The sequence below is a fragment of the Carya illinoinensis genome, chromosome 12 (assembly GCF_018687715.1).
Source record: "Carya illinoinensis cultivar Pawnee chromosome 12, C.illinoinensisPawnee_v1, whole genome shotgun sequence".
Lineage (NCBI taxonomy): Eukaryota > Viridiplantae > Streptophyta > Magnoliopsida > Fagales > Juglandaceae > Carya > Carya illinoinensis.
In genome coordinates this window covers 19,671,462-19,691,741 of record NC_056763.1, presented here as the reverse complement: position 1 = coordinate 19,691,741, position 20,280 = coordinate 19,671,462, and the positions used below count along the sequence as shown (strand labels likewise).

General features: G+C 34.2%; 2 protein-coding genes across 3 annotated transcripts; both read right to left on the bottom strand.

Moving 5' to 3' along the window:
• Nucleotides 1-1,546: 1,546 nt before the first annotated feature.
• On the bottom strand, nt 1,547-8,048 carry LOC122289948 (protein PLASTID TRANSCRIPTIONALLY ACTIVE 10). The gene is made up of 12 exons (XM_043097402.1): nt 7,214-8,048; nt 6,438-6,497; nt 6,325-6,354; nt 5,736-5,809; nt 4,924-5,005; nt 4,712-4,785; nt 4,536-4,599; nt 3,634-3,726; nt 3,329-3,505; nt 3,197-3,247; nt 2,893-3,044; nt 1,547-2,124 (listed from the first exon to the last, which is right to left on the bottom strand). The coding sequence occupies exons 1-12, from the start codon at nt 7,961-7,963 to the stop codon at nt 1,656-1,658; spliced, it is 2,076 nt and encodes a 691-aa protein (XP_042953336.1). The 5' UTR covers nt 7,964-8,048; the 3' UTR covers nt 1,547-1,655.
• Nucleotides 8,049-12,048: 4,000 nt separating this feature from the next.
• LOC122290469 lies at nt 12,049-19,603 on the bottom strand. Of its 2 annotated transcripts, none has more exons than XM_043098197.1 (8): nt 18,974-19,603; nt 17,798-17,965; nt 17,446-17,544; nt 17,184-17,285; nt 16,945-17,064; nt 13,384-13,521; nt 12,913-13,233; nt 12,049-12,435 (listed from the first exon to the last, which is right to left on the bottom strand). In XM_043098197.1, the coding sequence occupies exons 1-8, from the start codon at nt 19,475-19,477 to the stop codon at nt 12,136-12,138; spliced, it is 1,752 nt and encodes a 583-aa protein (XP_042954131.1). In that variant the 5' UTR covers nt 19,478-19,603; the 3' UTR covers nt 12,049-12,135. The 2 variants fall into 2 exon arrangements, with proteins under 2 accessions (XP_042954131.1, XP_042954132.1); XM_043098198.1 differs by having other exon boundaries at nt 17,798-17,944.
• Between the last annotated feature and the right edge of the window lie 677 nt (nt 19,604-20,280).

Genomic DNA, 20,280 nt, shown 5'->3' with positions numbered 1-20,280 from the left:
ATGATACAAAGGGAGGGATTGCATCGATGATAATTGTTAAGAGAATTGTTGTTCTTCCAGATGGAGGATCGGGATCCCAACTGGGTTTTTTTTTTTTTTAACTTACTGATTAAGAAAGTGTTTTTTTAATAATATTGTGAATTTTTAAAAAAAAAATTAAAACATGAAAAAAAAAAAGTTTTGCTATGTCGGGATCCCAGTCGGATTTTCATGTGTGGCTATCAAGCCACTCTAATAGCTATTACCCGGCAATGCCATGCAGTTTGATTTCTTATTGTAATTGCAGGGATTGAATAGCAGAGAAATGGATTTGTGTAGCGGAATGCTTCAGGTTCTCAACTTCCAAATTCTATGCTTTAATTTTTCTCAAAATTTACTGTTATAGAATTGCATCTCTTTTTTAGACTCATTTTAGTGCTGAGATTTTTGGTTTTCTTTCTCGAATTTCTTTGAATAATAAAAAATCATAGAATTTCGCATAGGGTCAAGTTGATTTTTACAGCAACCTAACTGTTGAATATGGTTTGAGAGTTCTTTGATATAAATATATATATATTGTTAAAAACTACTACACAATCACTCATCCAGTGAGTGAGAATCATCCGAAGAATCAGAAAAATTACTTAGATACTCTTACAATAATCCTCATTCCCCACCTCCAATTTATGTCTTTTTACTTTTGTAATCAAGTGATTTGTAAGCATTCATAAATTTTGAAAGAAATTGGAAGTAAGGTTCAAAAAATGGTTTGATTTAAATCGATTTTAGTTAGAATCCTTCAACGATCTACTCAATCAACTGATTTAGATAGATTCAAACCGATTCTAGCCAATTCAAAACTATAAAATAATTTTTAACTTGTCAAACAATAGAGTATATTTTATTAATTTTTTGTATAAAAATATGATAGAACTCGATATATACTAACTCTATCATTGTATTCAATAAGAATTGCAGAAAAATTAAAAGACAAAACATGTACTTTATTTTCTTTAGTTGAACAAAAATATTAGAAGATGAATGAGTTTAATTTGTTGTTGCACATAAAATTCTATATTTGCCATATGCTTATAACTTGATAATATTTATCTTCTTGTATATAAGGCAAAAAAATGTCGACAATTAAAGTTGAGTAGATAAATTACATGTTTATTGAAACTATTTAGATTCATATCATATTTTTATTTAAAATAATCGATAAATTTATAATTTTTACTCTTTTATACATGATAATAAATGTTTAAATTGCATTATATATGATTTTTAATACTTTTTATCAACATTAAAATAACTAATTCAAAATTGTTATCAATAGCCCTATTCAATTTATTGAATCACCCAATTTATTGAATCAGTGCTAACCCGATTTCGAGCCCAATTCCCATTTTTCAGAATCGGAAAAATGAACTTGAGCAAAGGTATAGAGACATGACTACAATATGTTCCTAAAGATGAACTTCTTGCTTTTCCTTTATTGATTTTTGGAGATTGATGATATAAAATGGATCTAAAATATTTTTTTTATATCTGTAATAAATTTAAAAAATTAAAAAAAACATATATGCTATTTTGAATTAAATATCTTAAACTATTTCTACGATCGCACGTGTTTATGACTAACTTTTCACTTCAATCATGCTTTGCCACGCCACCAATTAATCCTCAAACATACCCTCATCTGAAATTATTGAAGATTCAGTCCCATTAACATGAGGTTGATTTGAAGAATTACCACTATATTCTTGTAAAATGCTGAAATCTAAGTCATCATCGTCATCGCTGCTGTCGTCGTCGTCTTCATCATCTTCATAATCACGATCTCCTTTTGACGCTCCATCATGAGTTTCTTCTTCTTGAGCCAGTTCCTTGGCACGGGCTTCTCTTTGCATCTGCTGCTTGATGCAGTCTTCGTATGACATATCGTGCCAGACAGTACCCTTACCCACAATAGATTTGTTGTGGGCATCTCTCATCCGCTCTTGCCTGCTCTTCTCAGAGTTCTTGGGTTCTCCCCAGTAGTCATAACGATATAGAGGGTTTGAAGGGTCATACTTATCCTTACCAAAGAAACTAGCATCTTTGTACCTTCCCGGCTCTTCCAATGGCAGACCAAGTGCTTGACGGCTGCAAAAAACCCATTCAGCTTTCAATAAGTAGCAGAAAGAGCATCCTACCTTTGCCAACATGAGAGGCAGAAAGAGGTACATAATAGGGATGCAGAAAGCAACCAGCCCCAGATGGTGCAGTGATGCCCGTGCAAATGCAAAGCAAACTATATTTTACAATAATTTGATACTTCATTGCAGTTTTCCCATCTTCTTGTATTAGACCACCAACTGGAAATTCAAACTGAGTGAACCGAAAGCATGCATCTATACCTAGTTACTGTGTTTACACATCAAGTGTCACAGGGCCAGTGTGATCTCACATAATCATGAGGTCACTTAAATAATAAGTTTGATCTCTGTCAGTGGGAGAACAAAATTAGGATTGAAGACAACTATCTCCCTAATCAATGCTTCATTTTCATACACACACATATATACGTTCATATTATATATATTATAAAGTGCGCCGAAGAAGAAACTCTATTTTTTTTTTTTTTTTTTAAATGCCGAAGAAGAACTTATTCTAGCAACAGACAGTGGAAAGTCTGTGTTAGCATCACTTACTTTCCTCTTGGGAAACGTGACTGCTTTAGTTAATGCAGTCTCCAGACCATCCTATGCACAATTCACAACGTATAAAATTGGAAATCTTAAGTTACCAATGGTCAAAGTATAAAGAAATGCTTAATCTGTATGCACCATAACATGATGAAAAGACCCGGATGGCCAACAAGATTAGGGATCACTAATATTAAGTATTGATATATAACAACGATGGAAATACCAACTAATGTCTCTGATCAAAGCTTCTCTTTCCTCAAATGATCGATGCCAATGTAGCAAGTCATATTCATCCATTTCAATATTTCGTCTAAGCTTGGTAATTTTGTATCCCTCTCCTCTTTCTTTTGCTTCCCTTCTTAGTTTGTTATGGAACTGTATCCACCAGAACATGAATACATAAGGATCTTTTTGAACGTTGAAGCAATTGGAAACCAAGTAGCAGTTATATAAAATATGTATAAGTTGAATAGGTAAGTCAACATTTTAACCAAGAAACACGCAAGAACTTAGATGAAACAACTAACCTCACGCTCAGCAAAGGCAGCCTCCAAGTCAAGGTCTTTAACACTCGTTTTCTGTTAAGACAAAATAAATAACAAGTACGTGAAGGCAACAGAAATCAAGTCAATACAATGACTCGAGAGATTAGTGCTCACCAAAATCATTTTTGGTATTAAAGATTTCTTATAATAGGCTTTGGTATAAACAACACTGTTTTCCTCATCAAAATCCTCATCATCGGATAACTCCGATAATTTTTTGTCTTTGTATTTCTCAGGATTAATCTCCATATCATCCATAATCATTTGCTCAGCAACATGTATCTGCCACAACTGCACAACAGATAAAAGTTAAAAGTTGATAATCATGGCCATGATGGTAATAGTAAATTGATCATGCTCAGCAATAGTTAAAATCTAATGTTATGACTTCTGAAAAGGAGTCCTAGTCAGAAACAGACCTTATCAACATAAGGGTGATTTGACAACAAAGGTTCCTCTACCGGTTTGTCCCCTGGATCTTTTCTAGGAACCGGAGGTCTTCCACTATCACGCTGCAAGGCAGGCAAGCAAGATAAAAAATTATTTTTGATCAGTCAGTGAGACAAAAATTAAAAAACACAGAGACACAAACATGGTAGAAAAACAAAATTAATTTCGATAGACATGAAATCTTCTGCAATTTTAAGGCAGAGTCACATAAAGGAGAAACCGATTGCTTCAGAGCCTACTAGAGTTCAACAAGATTTACAAAAGAGGGGAACAAAAAAAAAAAAAAAGAAGTTTGCATCCACGAGTGACACTCTAGAGCACTAGAAATCTTCTTCCCTGCATTCTAAACTAACCAACAAGCCAAAATATAAGGCTTGCATAGAAATTAGTCTGGCCTCAAGTACACAGAAGACTAAGCTCATAGTGAATTAGGGTAAGTACTCTTAGATTTTAGTTTTCAACCATTTCTCTTGTACACTAACTAGGTACGTGAGCAATGTCCATTTTCATTTTTGTAAATAACTTATAGGAAATCAAAATAAAAAAAAACGAGAGAACACATGAATTTACGTGATGGAATACTAGAATGGTTTTTCCATAGGCTTCTGCAGAAGTTCGTTTATGAACATGTCAATCCTAGCTCGAACCTACACTGCATACCACATGTCCATCCAACAGAAAGCCATCCCCCCAAAAATGTCCAACCAAAGACCGGAAATAAGACTTAAATTGATAAGATACATCTCTTATGATAGAGCCATTGAAGGAAATTACAACATACTCAATAAAGATATAATGAGTCTACTATGGGTATTAAATGTTGAAAGAATATAGATAGTAACAATATAAAAGGAAAAGGAAAGGTACAAACCCGTAACTCATCTAGATTAGTATCATCACGATGAAATATAGGCGGAAAGTCAAATCTGTTAAAGCTGAAAGTACAGATACAAATGTCAAGAATTGAGGAGACTGAATAGAGATTCACCTCCATATTTTGCTAAAATATACTTAAATTGGAGATGGTCAAAGTCCAAGATTACATACATCAGGTGATCTATGTTTGGCCGGATAAATCGCATTTCGATGGGAAACCGAAAACGGTAAGGATCTCGTTTTGCCTGAAACAAATGATGACATGTAATAATGACTTTGATTGTTGGAACCAACTTATTAATGTAACCAGATTAATGCTCAGTGACAACCATCCCTAAAGAGGGGAAAAAAGGGGGGGCAAGCCTAGCAGCTGAAATACTCACCAGAATTTCAACTATGACGTGCATACCAACTTTTATGTGATGGCGAATCCAATACCAATCATTACCTTTTATGGGAACCCACCTGAAATAAATCAAGACACATAATGTACCATGAATCTTCCATGGGGTATGCTAATATACTAAAAGATAAAAAAGCAGTAGTCCATAAGATGTCAGATTAGCTACAACACAAGTGAGACAAATCAGAGCCTCCTCAATTACCACACAAATTATTACCAAGTCTAACAAACAAACAGTTACAACAAACACCAGCATTGTTGCCAGTAGGGGTATAACTATATTTCTTGGTGTCAACAATGCAATTAGTTGTTGATTGGTGGTTTGAGTAAACTTCAATAGCCAAACTGTAAAAACCTAGGCAAAGCCCAAACCACATCTGAGCCCAAATAGAACTAGTCAATAATTAGAGCTCCTTGAAATTCATTATAAGGGACAACAACTTCACATTCCTAAGTAGTGTGGGACCCCATTCACCACCTTACTATACTCACTCCAGGGCATTACACAAACAGCACTCTAGCGACAAGATTAATATCATTATAATTAAGCCATTGAGGTAAGACTTAATTCATCAGCTCAGTTGAAAAAATCATGTCACAAGTCCTCACTATGTGTCACTATCAGGCCAGTTAATTCATCAAAGTGAAGAAACTCACCATCAGTTCTCTGATATTCCAATGTTGAAACTGATGATCCCTTTGGCCGTTTAGTATATAATTTCTTTTATAGGTATAACAGGTTCGATCAACAAACTTTCAGTAATAAATAGCAGTATATGGAATTATAGTTACCCATCATACACACCACCAATGTCAACGAATGCTCCTTGATAAAGGTGCAAAGTAGTCACTTTCCCTAAACAAATCTGCACATAAATTTTCCACAATTAATGTACATGACTTTTCTTTCAAGATCTCAGAATGTGTACATTCTACATCATGTTGTTTAGGAAATAACATCACCGCACTGCATATATGTATGGGCCTGACATAAGCTTATCCATAGAACACAGTATTCAGATACATTTTCGCTATGAAGAAGAGGAGGGTAAGTAATGCCCATATCATTTGACAGTTTTGCAATTGATATCCTCAAAAAAAAAAATCAGAGGAAATGCATCTGATATTGATAGTTCCAGTCAAATGATGTTTACAATCGTGGCCCATTTAACCGTGGCACACCAACTAAAATTTATTTGCATATATGGCATAGCATGTTGCATCCAACAATGAAAAATGACTAACAAGGCATTCCAGTGTTTTAGTTTGATGGTAGATGCAGGCCTATCTAGGCATCACTGGGATGAGACCTTGGGTACAATTTCCATAAACAAGATAAATGCCATTGCTTAGAGGAAGGGAAATGAGGTAGATAACTTACTTGTCCTGGATAATAAAACGGAAGCTCATACTGCAGAAAACAATGGTGATCAATGTCATAATTTCACCAGAATCGACATGAAAATAAACAAAGAATTTGCAACTTATTTTTACCATTCCCTCTTTGTAGTCCTTGCCTCTTTTCCTCCTACCTGGATGGTAATCTTGGTCATACTGTATAGGCAATAAGAACAGGCATATTAGTCTTCTAAATGGAGCAATCAAACTTGTTAGCAATGTAGTAGAAAATTTTGTTGTTTCAAAGTATAAAAAGCTCATATGCAGCTACTGAAAAAAAAAAAAATTAAAATATTTTAAAAAATCCTATATACAACTTAAAACCCCTGAATCCAGTCATGTCTCTACCCATTTCTCCCAATTAGTTCAAATGTTATAAAGGTTTCGGACAAATTCATAACCAAATGCTCCAAATATGTTTGTAATTATCCTCAAATATATGCAATTCGAGATAAATTTTCAAATTCACAAAGTATATTTCGGCTGGACCATATTCATTCAAAATGGAGCTATGGCAAACTCGAGACAGTTTGACCATATCAATCTCAACCAATTCACCCCTGCTAGACCGAAACTTTTGAAATTCATATCCATACTAAACTCAAGGATGAAAATTACCCCCCAAACTTACCAAAACTTTCAATTATCCTAATAATATTAATATTATTAACCAAAACGCCCAGCGGTACACCCAATTTTTCGTCACAAACCGCACTCCAATTTTATACTATCACTCGGTCCAATATCCCTTACTACAAAGAAATCCGTAACACGATGGTCGCATTTGGTCTCAAAAATAACGCACCAATACTTAACACAAAAAGAAAATAGACAAAACCAAAATTCCATAGTTTTTAGTTTCTATCTCAAACCTTATAAGATTCCTCCTCCAATCTATCCTTATTCGCCTCAACCCACTCATTGTACTGCTTCAAGAACATCCTGTACCTATCCAAACACATGTCCTCAGTCTCCGTCCTCACCTCCTTCTCCAAGTCCTCCAACTCCACCCTCACAGCCTGCAGCTTATGCGCTTCCCTTATGTACTCTAGCTCCTTCCTATCCACCTCCCAACCCCGCGGCGGCCAATCCCGGGGCGGCACGTGCTGTACCACCAACGGCGCACCCCACACCGTCTCCAGAGGCTCCGGTATTTCTCCCTTGATCTCAAACTGTTTCCGATAATAATCGTCCTCGGTCAGTCCCATTGCCTCCATCTTCTTCTTCCGGTAACTAGGTCTGAGCATTTTGAACGCTTCGATAGCTTCTGGACTTTGTAGAGGGACTTCTTCGCCTTCGTTCAAGCTTTTCCGGGCGAAATCCGCTTCAGGAGTGAGGATTTCTTCCCAGGGGGCCCAGCCGCGCTCGACCCAGTTGCGCTTTCGCGCTTCGTCTTCACTTTCTCTGTCTTTGGGGCCGAATTTCTCCATGAAGGTCTCATCGACGGGGAACTCGTCGGAGGCGAGGCTGCTGGCTGTGAAGATGGAAGGTCTTGTGGGTTTGGAGAAGGAAAATAGCGAGTTGGGTTGGAGAGGAAGACATGTACGGTGGTGGTGAGGTTTGGAGGTAGGGTTCAGGGTTTTAGGGAAGCTAAAGAAATTCGGGGCTTTGAGGATTTGCATTTGGTGGAACCGTGGAAGCGGGAGTGGGAGTCGGGAGAGTGTTGTGTTGGAGAGCCTCAAGTGAGAACCGAAGCACGTCTTAAGATTTTACTATTAATCAGACGGAAAATGAAGACAAGAAGTACAAATGGATAAGAAACAGATTTTTATTTATTTTTTACTACAAATTTAGATATAACTTTCATTTTATTTCATTTAATTATTATAATTTTTTAAATTTTTAAATAAAATATAATAAATTTTTTAAATTTTAATTAAATTTTATCAACTTTAAAAATAATAATATTAAAAAAATAATAATATTAAAAAATAATATTTTATTAAATTTTTAACTTTATTTAAAACACAATCTCACGTCATCTTACTATTTATAATTCTATACTACCTCTAATACGTTTGATAATATGATATCGGTGGAGAAAATATTTTTGAATATAAAATATATTTTATTTTTAGTTTTTTAATTTTTATCTAATTATTATAATTTTAATCGATTTTTAAATAAAAATTTAAAATTAATAAAAAAATTTAAAACTTTAAAATAAAAATTATATTTAAATAATTTTTTAAATTTTATTGTATATTTTTTTAACTTTTTATATCTCATTTTTTAAAATATAATAAAATATACATTCAAATTATTTCATTAGTATTCATATATTATTAATTTAAAATTATATACATTACACAATCATCTAATTTTCATATCATTATGTAAGATTATGCACATTTATCATAATTAAATGATAAAAAATAATTCAATAAAAGATTAATCAATAATAATAAATGTGTCACATCTTATACAGTATGATAAAAGTAAAATGAAAATATAGTGTAGAACATAATTATTCACAAAATTCTAAAATCATCACAAGCCCTTATTCAAATCCATGAGGTGCTGTCATTGCCAACCAAACACTAATTATTACAATTTTTTCAAACTTCTAAATAAAATATAAGAAATAATTTAATTTTTTCAAATCTCAAAATAAAAATAATATTAAAAAAATATATTATAATAAATTTTTAACTTTATAATATTTTTATTCAATTTCTTCTCTTTCATTTCTCAAAACCCGTAAGCATCTTGAGGTAATTATACATTTACACTTCTTTATTATTGTTTTACTACTCAGTTATTTTTTTTCCTTTACTCTTTGAATTTGGATTAAAATTTTCAAAATATGACATTATTACATAATCTATCAGAAATAAATTCAATCAACTAATATAATTATGTAATTTAAATAAAAATAAATTTAATTTTATAAAAAATCACCTTCTTTTGCTCTTTGAGTCAATTTTTATAAAATTTATTTATTTTTAATTAAATTATATGATTACACCACGTATCCATCACGTCGTTAATTTTCTTACAATAAAATTGACGAAGATATCAAATTGTGAATTTTATAAAGTTCCAATATTAATTTTATAAAAGTTAAAAATTGCAATTTCGAATTATAAAACAGTGAACCTAACACAAACTTTGCAAATAACAAATAAATAAAATAAGGAGAAAGATTTTGGTTACAGGGGTTCATCTGGTGGAAGTGCGATGGTAGGATTAGGGGAAAATCTTTTGTTTTCAACATGGGGTAAATGGAAACGAGCAGCTAGCTAATTCATAGAAGTTGATTAGGTAATTATTAGATAAAAAAAAATGGATATTACCAGAGTTTTAGATGAACTGGAGCCCCTATAAGAAATGTAGATTCACTATCAGGTCATTTCACCAAGTTTTAACAATTTGATAGTGAATGGTGAATCAGTTTTTTCTTGTCAGGACAACATGCTTGTACAAGATTCTTACCACGTATAACTTAAGTAAACTCCGAGTAATAGTGTTGGACTAATGTTGCATGTGTAAGAAAAATGGTAAATCAATATATCATTTGCTTCTACTTTGTAAGGTGGTCAGGAGCATGTGGAATATTTTTTTTACAGGAATAGGATTATCATGGGTCATGATCGGTGGATTTCCTTATAAGCTAGAGGATAATTCACAAGTGGCAGCAATCTAGAAAATGGTCATTATATGTATGTGTTGGTGTATTTGGCAGGAGAGAGATGATCGAGAACTACAAGACAACAATGGATGATCTTAAACTATCCTATTTTTAAACTTTCTTCTTATGGGTGGGGTCATTGTTCTCAATCTTAGATTGCCCTAATGAAATATACATTCCATTGAGAGGAGCCACTAGAAAAGACCAAGAGGTCAACTACCGCTATATCATTCGCTCGTGCAAGCTCAAAAATGGTAGGGAATGCGTTTTTGAGGCTTTGTTCGCCACACTATTTGTCATAAAAATTTGACACAAAACCGTTGCCCATCACAATATGTTCATGTCTCAGAATATTTATTTTCTAATGTCTTTCCATGTACCTCATTTAAGCATCATTCCCCCTCCCCTCCCCCCTCTCCAAACTTTGAATCTATTTACTTACATAGCAAGTTATGAATTCTCAATCCACCTCCAAGAATTGGAGTACTGACAATTTACCAATTTACCTCTCATTGTAGCTTTTCAATACCGTTGGCAACATTTGTGGGGAACAAGAATAATGATAGAAAATAGATGGGTAAATTAGAAAGAGTACTTTTAATCAAACTGGATCTATCACCTTTAAACAAATACAACCTCTTCCAATAAGTCAATATGCATTCCATCTTTTCAACCACTATATTCCAAATCCTCTCTGATTTAAAGGAAGCACCTAGTAATAAGCCATGAGACTTAGAGAATAGAGAAGCTCTAGCCTTTCTACCAAGGCATAACACAAATCAACCAAGGTAAATATAGAAGTTTACCTGCACGTGGCTTGAAAGACGAGATTATGAGTTTGAATCCAAAGTGATGCACGTTAATGAGAAGTAACTCGCACTCATTATACTTGTACCCCATTTTATCCTCAACTGGATTGGGGTTAAGCTTTTATTCAAGTTTGCATTGAATAAATTCTCTACTTTTCGAGGTCTAGACCCCTCCTTAAGAGGCTCTTATACCAGATGATACTATTCTAGCCTATCCCAATCCGGATCTCCTGCTTAACTCTTTTGCTAAAATTTAGGGAAAAATCAAAACGCAGTACCAAGGTAGCTTGGAAATCAGATGCCACTATAATCACTAACTCAAAAGAGTGGCCAAAATAAAAGTAAAAAAGCTCCAAAATCCTAGATAATCGGATGCATTTTTCTTTTAGGCAAGAAAATGAGTAGGCGGGATTGTTTTATTTACTAGAAGACACGGGTAATTAGGAGCACAAGTAATCGTGTTCAACGAGAGAAAATGCGTACTTAATGCACCATAATGAATGTTCTTTCTAAAAAATAATAATAATAAATAAAAAGTTATGCTATACATCAGCTACTATTCACCTCTCATCTCATATGGTCTTTTTTTTTTTTTAAAATATAGTTGTAAGGACAATTGTGTACTAATGTGATATGATTAGTCAAAAAGTAGATTTTATTAAAAATAATGTTGATTTAAATTTTAAGTATGAATAAATCAGTATTGGTACACAGATTAGTACGCGACTGTGCTTGTGTAGCAAAACTCTTTTTTTTTTAAATATCAGACCCATCACTATATCTATTTTAATCTCTCTCCTCAAACTCTTTCACCGAACTAATCTCTCATCGAGCTCTCTCCTCAAGCTCTCTCCCTTATCGAACCCCTTCTCTCTCATCAAGTTCTCTCTCTCTTCGACCTCACTCTCTCTCCTCAAGCTCTCTCTCTCATCAAACCCCCTCTCTCTCTTCTCAAGTTCTCTCTCACCAAACCCTTTCTCTCTCTTATCAAGTTCTTTTTCTCATCAAGCTCTCTCTCTCACCAAACCCCCATCTCTCTCATCAAGAGATCTCTCTCGCCAAACTCTCTCCTCAAGCCCTCTCTCTCCTCGAGCTCTCTCTCTCCCTCTCCTCAATCTCGGTTTTGGATTGGTTTGATTTTCACTTTGTTTTTTTTCATCAAATTTTCTACACGCAAGGCACTAAGAATCTGAAGTCGGTTTTTGAGTTTTTATATTTAATTGATGAATCCAGTTTGCCACATCAAGTGTGTGGTGTAGAATTTATAAACCAGCTAATGAGAAGATTTGCTCATAAATAAAACTATCTGTACAAAGTAGAATGTGGGGAAAGAAAACTACAAAGAAAGGCATTATTATATCCAGGAAAACGTGCGATTACAAAGCAGAAGACCACCTGAATTGATTCTCTGGGTTTGGTTCCATCTTTCCAAAAGACAATCTTCGTTGCTTTGGACCTTGAGATAATCATCCATGTCAAAGCATAATCCTCTCGATTCACTGGAACAAGATTGGCTACCATAACTACCAGGTTCTCCAGACTTATTCCATGCGTCTTCTCCTAGGTACATTGATATGCCAGGAATAACCCTAGGGCTCCAGCTCCCACGACTGCTCGCGGAACGATTACTTTGATTTTGTGCACTGGACACTTCCTATTAATGTGGTTCAAGGAAAAATGAGTCTCGGGTTTATTTACTTGTCGGGTAAAAAAAAGGGAACAACGAATCACAGGAAAAAATTACAATAATTACAAAGAAACAAACATACAAGTAAGAGTTCTACTACTTACACACCGGTGTGTAAATACACTACTTACTGTAGGACCGGCTACAGTTATTAAAAAAACAACACATTTTTTATGCCAGCTGGTGCAGCGGTCATTTGCATTAGTGACGTGTTTTCTGTACCAATAAGCGAGCTTGCAAATAGATTTTTCTTTAAGCCTAGGTTTAGAAACTAATAGTAGGCATGGTTTGACAGCCCATGAAGCAAGAACTGTATGTTAAGAGGCATGTTTATGCAAAATGAAAGCAATTGAAAGCATATTCAAATCTCTGAGAAGGTCTTTACCTAATCACCTCTACCCCACCCCATCCCAAAAGAATCACAACCGGGAAAAGAACGAGTACCTGAGTTGCATCCCATAAGCTGATTGGAGTTACGGGAGGCTCTGCCTTACTCTTGCATGATTGAGGAGTAGCATCATTACTAGCTTCCCAGGACAACCAAGGCAGAACGACCCCATCCATTTCAACGGGAAGAGGATTAGAAGCAGCTGGACTCTGAAGAGTTTCCGGCTTTACAATTCCTCCTAAAGATGAGCTTGTATCGCTCCTTTCTCCATCAAGAGATGAAATGTCAGTATCCTCAACGTTAGAAATGAAGTCCTCAATATACTTCTCTGCCTCCTCAGTCAAACACTTTGACATCCTACTTCTGTCATTACTCCTCTGGCAAAAAACATATAAACTAAAAAGTCAACTTGCTTTTACCCTCTGCAAAGGGAGAGAGTTATTTGAAAATAATCAAACTATTAGAGAGGTTTTACTGTAAATAAGGGTAAACCCCACAACCTGCAAGAGTGCAGGAAAAGAGGGTACCTTTCTGGCTTGTGAAGGTTTTTCCACAGCAGTTTTCTTTGGATCAGGAAGCAATTTGTTCACAATCTTAGACAGCTCCCGATCACGATGCTCCTCCAACACCATTTTGGCCAACAAATCCTTTTTACGCTTCTCTGACTGAATTTAAGTTAATTATTAGATCCATCACTTCAGATGCTAGGTAAAATGCACTTAAAAAGGGCTCTTTTCACATGGAAGGCAACTCATAATGCAGTGGGCCCATTTGAAAATTGCATCTGTTTAGCATTTAGAAAGTTGATAGAAAGATGTACTACCTTCTTGATTAAGCCCACAGATGATCAATATACTTTTTGATCAGCACAATTTAATCGAACAATAAGAGGGAGTATACAGATTCTATGCATGAAAATATTCCCTAAGGGTGGCAATATGTGACACAATCCATTAACCCAACACGACAAGATAAAAGCGGGTTTGGATTTAACTTTAACGATTTCGGGTCAAAACGGATTGACCCGTTAAGATATGATTGTTTTATCTTAACGGGTCACTAACAGGTCAACCCGTTATGATCCATTAAAAAAGTTAAATTTACATTTTTACCCTTATACTTAAAAACTAAAAAACCCTACTCCTGCCGCATTCTAACTCAGACTCCCTCACAATCTCACATTCATCTTCAGATATATTGAGTGTCTCACGAGTCATGACCGCCTCCCACACTTCCTATGGATTGTAATTTTGGTGTCTTTAATGTTTGGATTGTAATTTTCGACTTATGTAGTTAACTTTATATTTTTGGGAGATATTATGAACACGAACACGACTCATTAACACGATTTGCCACCTCTGGTATTCCCTAGGTAACAATAAGATAAACGGCAAATCCAAAAATCAAGTATAGTCACTATATCCATCTACCAACATCCAAAAAGGAAAACACAAATCCAGACTTAATTCTCTCAGCAGAAAGCTCATGCCCCTCAAAAGTCTGCCTATTTACCTCCCTACACATAGTCCACAAGATGAAAACACATTCCAAATTTGTTCCTGTACAAACGAGGTTTCCTTCGCCAACACTGAAGCAACCACTGATCTAGGCATAACCTATTTCATACCAAATGCCACAAAAACAAAACGACCATGACTCCATAGCAACGAATCAACAAATGATCGATGTTCTTATCCTTTCTCTTGTGTGCAAACACCAGTCCACGTCAATTGTCTTCTATATTAGAAGATTATAAACTATAAGAATTCCCCCCAATGTGGGTATCCAAATAACAAAAACTTCCTCTGAAGATGCTGTCACATTCCAAATAGTCTTTCAAGTAAAATTCAAACTAGTAACTCCTCTAAAATTCTTGGTATGAACAAACATAAAAAATAATTTCAACTCAATACACATTTGTCAACCATCCCAACACAAATATGAACTGAATGCCGAATGCAGCAATTTAAAGAGACAGTTAGGGTTCATTTGGATACTTAGAATTAGGGGTGAGATTCAGCCAGTCGGAACCAGCAAAACCGACCAGATTGGACATTTTTGGACTGATAGGTCCGGTCCGGTCCCGGTCCAGGGGTTTTCCACCCCGAACCGGACCAAATGTAAAATAATAAAATATATATAATTATTAACTAATACTAATATTTATAATTATATACTAATATTAATATTTATACTAATACTAATAGTCTAATATGGTATAAAAAAAAAAAAAAAAGAATACTAAATTACTAATAGTCTAATAGTTTGATATAGACTATTGTAATATTGTTATACTTATACAGTTATACTAATATACTTATACTAAATCACTATAAATAATACTAATATATAGCTATACGAATAATATACTATTAATATTTAATACTATTATGTAGTTATACTAATCGCTATAATTAATACTAATATATAGCTATACAATATACTTATACAGTTGTACTAATACTATTAGACTAATAATATTATATTTATACTAATATATATATTAATATATATATACATATATATCATAGTATACTATATGTATATATATTAAATTATTTAATAGTTATAAACTTATAGTAAATAAGTTAATAGTGTATTATCAGTTATAATAAATAAGTTAATAAACTATTACTATATACTAATAGACTAATAGTATTATAATTTATTACTATATACTAATAAACTATTACTATATTATCAATTATAATTATCACTATACTATAATTTATATAGTTATACTAATCACTATAATTAATACTTATATAATTATACTAAATCACTATGAGTATAACCATATATATTTAGTATGAATGTATTATTATATTCTTTAATGTCTTACTCTTAACTATAATATACAGTACTAGTATATATTAATATATCAACATGTTATAAGAGTTATAGTATAAATTATAATATATCATATATGTATAAATTTATAATAAGAACTTAATATGTAATATGTTAGTATCAAATCACTATAAATACATGGAGTATTAGTAATATAGTATTTAATATAACTACATAGAGTATTAGTACAACTACATAGAGTATTAGTAATAAGAGTATTACTATTATTTAATATAGTATTACACAGTGTCATAGAGTATTAATAAATGTGTGGAGTTTGAAGAGATATAGTAATACTAGTCTATTACATATAGTATTACTGTTATTGCATATAGTTATTAGTTATAGTATTAGTACTAGTGTGTTATTAGTTATAATAAATAAGTTAATAACTATTACTAATTTACCATATACTAATAGACTAATAGTATTAGCGTATTACTAAAATATATATTAATACATATATAATAGTATATTATATGTATATATATTAAATATATCACAATATAATTACATAAATATTAAACAAAATTCCCTTGGGTGGGAAAACCCTGGACCGAATAGGTCCGGTCCGGTCCACAAAACTTCCTGGGACCAGACCGAACTTCCTAAGGACCGGACCGAACTTCCTAAGGACCGGACCGAACTCTCCCTTACTTAGAATGTCTCAGTATATCTGTGAATAGTATTGAAATGGTTTGAGTTAAAATGTTTTATTGAGTTTTGGGAAATGATAGAGAAAAAGTTTAATAAAAATATTATAAAGTTAAAAAATTGTTTAAATATTATTTTTGTTTTAAAATTTGAAAAAGTTGTATTTTTTTGTGTTTTGTTGGGAGTTTAGGAAAGTTGTAATAATTAGATGAAAAATTTGAAAATTTGAAATTGAAAAGTGTTTTGCATTTGAGTGATGTTTGGGAAGGAAACATCTGAGAATACTTGAGAATAGTTGTGTTGCCATACAGACCCTTAGCTTACTCTAACATCTGATCTTGTACTATTTGCACAAATATAGAATTTCAATACTGCAACACAAGTTTAGACAGTTGTAAAAATTAAAACATTCAACAAAACCAAATCTATGTCAAGAAATCAATCAGGAGTAATTTACTAAGATAAACCTGCTCAAATACTCCAAAACAACAATCACTATGAATAGTACAGCTCCTGGTGTGTGCATCTCGCATATTCAAGGATATCCCAGGGTGAAATTACCAGGACAAATAATTTGAAATTACCTGCTCCAATACTGTTGAGTAGTTCTTTCTGATTGAAGAAACAGCCTGAAGAACATTGGAATTATTTGGTTGTAAGCAATTATCACCTCCTGAAAGAGATTCTTTCGTTTTAACTGCTGCCTGAGTAAGTTGCAAGACGCACTAATTAGTTTCAGCAAACAGATCAAAGAATGAACCAAATTTTGCACATGTAGGATAAAGAACATCAATCTCCTCCACAGCATTTATTAATTACAGACTTGCTCAAGTTCCATTCTGATCCCCTCCACAGCATTTATAAGTTCTTCGCGCATTGCTGCATAAAATTCACCATTAACGTCATCCAAAGCAAGGCGCTCTACCTGATGAATGAAAAAGTAGACACATTAAATGATTGACATGAAAATATATAACTTTGTTTTCTTTGGTCTGGGTAAAATATAAAAATCAGGCGGTGGTGATTGCATAACCATCATTGTACACCTAACATAATAAAAATAAAAAATAAATAAATAAAAAAACCTTATTTTGGGCAGAAAATGTCCGCATGTTCTTCTCAATACCACTTCTATTGGAATGAGCATCCTTTCCTTCATCATCAGTAAGGACAGAAGACTGGCTCTGAAGTTAAAGAGACATTGTTTTAAATTCAGGTCAGTTATGAATACAAGTTCGATGCAAAAAATCTTTAACAGAATTAAAGAGAACTTTAAAATTAAGGCAATTAAGGTATGTGTGGTCTCAACCCAAGCATTAGCCTGTCTTTGTCTGTGAGCTTCCCTATTACAAAATCCCAAACCCAATGCTTTATAGATTTCAACAAAGATGAACAAAAGTGATAAGGAATAAGCCATAAGAGAAGGAAAAGACTTACAGAATAGCCATCATGGGACTGCAAATCTTTTTGGCTAAAAGACCTTCTCAATACTTGTCTTTGATTTGAAACTGCCGGCCTATGGGGTAATGGCATTTTGTTGTTTGCATTACCAAAACTCTTCAGATTAGCACGATTTCTAGAATTCTGAGAATGATCTAGATCACTCTGTTATTTGGAAAAATATATATAACCATAAGCAAGATAAATATTTTCTCCAACTTCAATGTAGCTAAGAAAAATTACATATTCTTGTTTAGGAAAACAATATGGTAAAATTCATCTCCACTAATAATAAAGCATTCTCCATGATAGTATTCATCTATAAAACTCAACATTGGATAAACTAAAAAAGTTCTTACACAATTTACTAGGAAAAAGCATTTGTTAAAACAGGATATATAAAACTTTTATCATTTTTCATAGAAAAGCATTCAAATTCAATCTCCTCCAGTCCTTTCAATGCAAGAATGCAACGGTAAAGTCTCATGAGTTACTGAAGAATATCATCTTATACAACCAAAAAAAATTGTGGTAATCATATTATCCAAAGTAGCCTTAGCTATAAGTATATTCATTCGACACTGGAATTCGTAATTATATCAAAAGAGGACGTCAAAGTTATCACTTCATAATATCCCAAATGAGAAACCTCTAGGATATCACAAGAATGATAATCACAGTACTGCTACTAAGCTATTTAAACACTAAACACACACACATATATGTATATATCAAAGACACACCATTACATTTACCCCAGTTTTTTGTGAGATAAACATTATACTTTATTATTTTTAAGTCCGTATCCTATCTCACTCGAAGCCGGGTGCATACATTACATAAATGCGTATAAATCAGTATAAGAATTGAAAATTAAACCACATAATTCAATTCGACATAAGCATGAAATTGAAGACAACATGTTCAAGGCTACACTCTATCCAGTGTAAAGTCCAAATCCTATTTCAGTTTTCAAACAAAGCCTAGTATATACGTTATATTGCTGAATGAATATGAAAATGAAAATTGAGTTAGCATATTCAAATTCCAAATAAGTGCGCAATGAAGCTAAGATCTTCGTTACAGAAAATAATGTCCGTTAAAATCAAATCGTTCGAGTTCGAATATAAAACTTAAAAAAGGATCAAAATAAAATGCAAAGCGATATCTCACCTCGGAATCGCTAATCTGACAGCGAACAACCGAAACAGACCGTCGCCTCCTCGAATTACTTTCCGGAACTACCCTTCCCCCACTGGAGGTATTACACAAGCTGCCCCTCCCATCTCCACCCGTTTTCGAGCTCTGCCTTGACACCGACCTCCCTCGCCTCTGCGACGACGACGTGCCGGACTCACTCAGAGGGACTGCCTCGGAGCTCCTCGAACCCGAGCGGCCTCGATCTCCGGAGCCAAAGAACTCGATGGCGAGGTCGTCGAGGCTGATCTCAGGGAACCCCGAGCCCCTCACCGTGTTCACGAATTTTCCTCTAGGAGCCGGAACGTGGTATTCGAAATCATCGGCCGCCGTCTCCGGGAGCCGGCGCGAGAATCTGCTCAGGCTTCTAGAGCGGCGGTGAGATGAGCTCCGATCGGAGGATACGGAGTCGTCGGTGGATGATGAAGAGGCTCCTATCGGAGTTCTCTTCGTCGTGGACTTGAAAGCTGACGTCGCCATTTGAACACAGTCCTTAACTTTTCCAGCGGAGAGAGAGAGAGAGAGAGAGAGAGAGAGATTGAACTAATGTTCTGCAGACGAAGATTGGCGGAGAGATCAATATGTTGCGGAAAATTTGATTATTTGAATAACGGAGCTGTTTAAGGGTAGAATAGAGGGAAGAGGGGATCGACTCAATTAGGTCTGAGTTTTCACAGGATATTACTCATTTGCCATTTCACCTTTAAGTGCATTTAGGGTGGTAATTAACTGAGAATCTTGCTGTTGTTGGCTATAATTATTTAATTAATTGCCGCGGGGTTGTGTCGTTCTTAATTAAAAACGGGGCGTTTTGTTTTGTTTCTCCGCCTCCATTGAATAAAATGTTGCCATTTGACAGTGGAAATGGAAAACGAACGACCCTTTCAACGTTAAACAATGGAGTGTGATGATGACGACGTGTTTTGTACGTCTAGGCTAAGTTCTAATAATTTGAGCTGGGATATTTCTACCTGCAACTTGCAAGCACAATGAGGTTAAGCGGTAATTCAGGGAGCTTCCGAGGCTAAAATCAATACTTTTTTTAAGAGAATTATAAAAGAATTTGAGAGTTTAGAAAAAATTATTCATACTTGGAATTTAGCTCTTATATGAGGTATCGGAAGAACATTATGTACCTTATGTCAGGAGTACGTGTGACTCCCATAGTTGTCAAAGTTATGGTCTTTAATACGGCGTGGCGTCTGAAGTGACGTCATTGATGCAGCGTTGCTCCTTCGGTGGTGTGTCTACGATAGGTGATCGGTGCCATCACTTCTTGTCCC